The 3,452-nt window shown below is 42.4% G+C and overlaps 1 protein-coding gene across 1 annotated transcript; it reads right to left on the bottom strand.

The window, feature by feature from the left end:
• Positions 1–419: 419 nt before the first annotated feature.
• LOC111872590 lies at positions 420–3,399 on the bottom strand. The gene is made up of 2 exons (XM_023866655.2): positions 3,127–3,399; positions 420–2,690 (listed from the first exon to the last, which is right to left on the bottom strand). Exon 2 carries the CDS (start codon positions 2,483–2,485, stop codon positions 734–736), a length of 1,752 nt encoding a protein of 583 aa, XP_023722423.1. The 5' UTR covers positions 2,486–2,690; positions 3,127–3,399; the 3' UTR covers positions 420–733.
• Between the last annotated feature and the right edge of the window lie 53 nt (positions 3,400–3,452).

The following is a 3,452-nucleotide window of genomic DNA, read 5'->3' on the forward strand; positions in this document are numbered from 1 at the left end:
TAAACTCCGCATTGAGAACAAGTTTGCAGAGTAGGGACTTCACAAGGTTCAGGATCAGGATATTCATCAATTCTCTCATTATATGATATAGTCATTTATTTAATGGGAGTTAAGGTCTTTTTTAAAAATCCAAATCCTTCTTGCTCTAGGAATTTTTCTCCTAGATTAGTCCTCTCACTCTTTATGTCTGTTTTAAGTACATAAAACATCTTATAGCAGGAAATTTTCTTGAGGAAAGACCTGACATCTTGCCTTGTCTCCCTGTTGTCCTGCCGCAAGGTTCTCTTCGATTTTCTGTCACCTTTGAGAGGATTGTTCTTATTAAAACTAAAATTCTGGACTGTATCCATCGTCCCAGTCAGTTGAACCACGACGTTTCGGAAGCTGGATCTGCTACCGTCCTCAGGTAAGTAAAATGGAGGTAAAAAAGGGAAAAAATGGGAAAAAAATTAAAAGGTAAGGAGGGTTCTTATGTATCCTATACAGTTGGGTCCCTTAGATCAAGCTAATCTCAATCACTGGACAAACTGGCAGGGGACGAAATCAAGGGTGATCAATTCATAGTGGGAAGTTGTCAATGGGAGATAAAAAGACGAATCAAGATAAAAAATTATTGAAAGACCCAAATCGTCTGGGACAAGGAGCAAAGAAAGAATTGAAATATTCTACAGGAATATAGAGTGAAGGAGAAAAGGAAAAAAAGGAAAAAAGGGGGGGGAAACCTTAGGGAGTTCTAATCACCCCTCTTCTTGCTGTTATGAGTGCCATTCATTTCCTCAAACACCAGGGGTGACCAAATGATGGAGAAATCCAAGCTGGGTTGGCTAATCGTGTTGCCAGCCCAAGCCATATATGCTGCCTCCTTGTATTTCCTGACGGTAGCGTTCCTCTCGAGGTCCAGGATCCCCGTTCCATCCCACTTCACAGAATGGTCCTCCTCGTAGGCGTGTTGGGCCAATCTTGACTTGTCCAGAAGGCCCTCCTTGAACGTGTGCTTGTGCTCACGAAGTCTCACTGCCAGCGGTCTTCCAGTCTCCCCGATGTAATATCTGCCACACTCACAAGGGATACTATAAATACAATGTGAGGTATGCTGAGGTTCTCCTTTTGGAGTGGTCTTGACAAACATACTCTTGAGAGTATGTTTTGTTTGAAAAATGGTTTTGATCTTGAACCGTTCAGCTATCCGTTTGATTTTTTCGGAAACACCCTTAACGTATGCAATGTACATAGTACCCATGTAATTCTGTTCTGGTCGAGAGCAGGATTTTGTTTTAAAGGCAGAGTCGATAAAACTCGGGGGGTACCCATTCGTAAGAAATTCCCGTCTTAAGTGGGATATTTCTTTATGCTGGTCATTATGGTCCTGGCAAATGATAATGGCTCTTTTTTGAAGACCCCAGATTAGTCCCTTCTTGATGTGGGGTGGATGGTTGGACTCAAAGTTCAGATACCGTCCCGTATGGGTAGGCTTTCTGTAAACCTTGGTGGAAAAGGTGGCGTCTGTTTTTGTCACCAAAACATCCAGGAACGGAATAGTGTTGTTGACTTCAGTTTCCATAGTAAACTGGATGGTTGGTCTAATACTGTTGAGGTGAATGAGAAAATTCTGAAGTGTATTGGGACCGTGGGGCCAGATCACGAACGTGTCGTCAACATATCGGAACCAGCAGGAAGGCTTAAATAAGGCTGAGTCCAAAGCTAGTTTCTCAAAATGGACCATATACAGGTCACAAACAATGGGAGATAGGGAGTTGCCCATGGCCATGCCATCCTTCTGTTGGAAAAACTTATTATCAACTTGAAAGTAGGTGGTTTTAAGACATACCTCCAACAACTCCATAATCGCATCCCATTGCAGGCAAGAACGTGACGCCAATGTGTCATCTTTCTGAAGCACATCACCAATGACAACTAAGGCCTCGTCCACCGGGATGTTGGTAAACATGTTGATGACATCAAAGCTGACCAAAATATCAGTAGCCTGGGGAGTGATGGAATTCAGTAATTGCACAAAATGGTAGGAGTTCTTTATGAAGGATGTGGACTTCCCGGAAAAGGGCCTGAGTATTTTGAGAAGATACCCGGCTAAAGCATAACATGGAGAACCAATAGAACTGATGATTGGTCTCAGTGGGATATCAGGTTTGTGGATTTTTGGAAGGCCATACAGGTGAGGAGGTTTGGTGTAATAGGGGGAGAGACTTTGTTTCACCCTAGTGGGCAGAGATGTTTTGTGTTTGGATAATAGACATCGTATTCTCCTCTCAATCTTCAAAGTTGGGTCTTTTTCTATTGGTTCGTAAACCCCAGATTGTAGTAGGGTATTTAACTTGCTTTGGTAATCGACTTCATTCAGTACCACAGTGCAATTACCTTTATCTGCCTGTATGATCCTGATGTCCTTGTCTCGCTTCAGAGATTTTATAGCTGCCATCTCCTGTATGTTGATGTTGTTCCGTGGGGACCTGGTCTTCTCCAACATGGCTCTAATCCTCCATCTGAATTCCAACCCCCTCGCACGTGGAAGTTGTGGGATGACTGATTCCACTGCGCAGGCTATGTCTAAGTTTGAGTGAGGCTTACTCACTGCAAAATTCAATCCTTTTTGCAGGACTGCTTCTTCGGGGTTCGTTAATACGTGTTTGGAGAGATTCAGAACAAACTTTTTGGACTCTGTAGAAGTAGAAGTACAACTAATGTTATATTTTAGCGTCCTGTTGCACTGATTTAAGTCCATGATTTATTTATTCCGTCTTGCAGTGCATACATTCACAGTATAACACACGCAGTCACAGGAGCACGACACAACCAAAGCACAACACACAAGATAGTGAAGGAGTGATCCAACAAAGGAGAATGGGCGTGACAGACGTAGTGAGGGGCGACGTAGCGATGTGGTATCCCGAACAATTTTAATATTTTTAACGTTTGACAATGTATATGATAGATACATATTTTAGTTATTTTGATGTGTGAACATGGCATGCAATGAACTGGTTTGACGTGGACAAGTAATCACCTGAAGATGGCAATATTATGCCGAAACATGTAGTGTGTGGGAAAGAAAGGAGATAAGTGAATGTATGCACTGCAAGACGGAATAAATAAACCATGGACGTAGAAGTAGAAGCTGATTTTTGCTGACATGTGAGATAGGAAAATTTTTTAATGTGCAGTGCTTTTTGCTTCTTGAAAATCTTGGAAAATGAACTGTTAACAGCAGTAAAAATGCGGGTTTGGTCATTAATGTCCACAGACCTGGTGATGAAATCCTCAAAACGCTGGATCCGTCGCAGTTGGGCGGCCTTATTATACCAGTGGAAATGTATTCTGTCAGATAGGAGTGCCTTACTGGCTCGACGAACAATTCTGGGTGAACGTCGGCTCCTAAAAGGAGGTTTTAAGATGAGGCCTTTAGGGATAATATCTAGAGATTTGCATCTGGTTAA

This window comes from Cryptotermes secundus, unplaced genomic scaffold (genome assembly GCF_002891405.2).
Source record: "Cryptotermes secundus unplaced genomic scaffold, Csec_1.0 scaffold1641, whole genome shotgun sequence".
NCBI lineage: Eukaryota > Metazoa > Arthropoda > Insecta > Blattodea > Kalotermitidae > Cryptotermes > Cryptotermes secundus.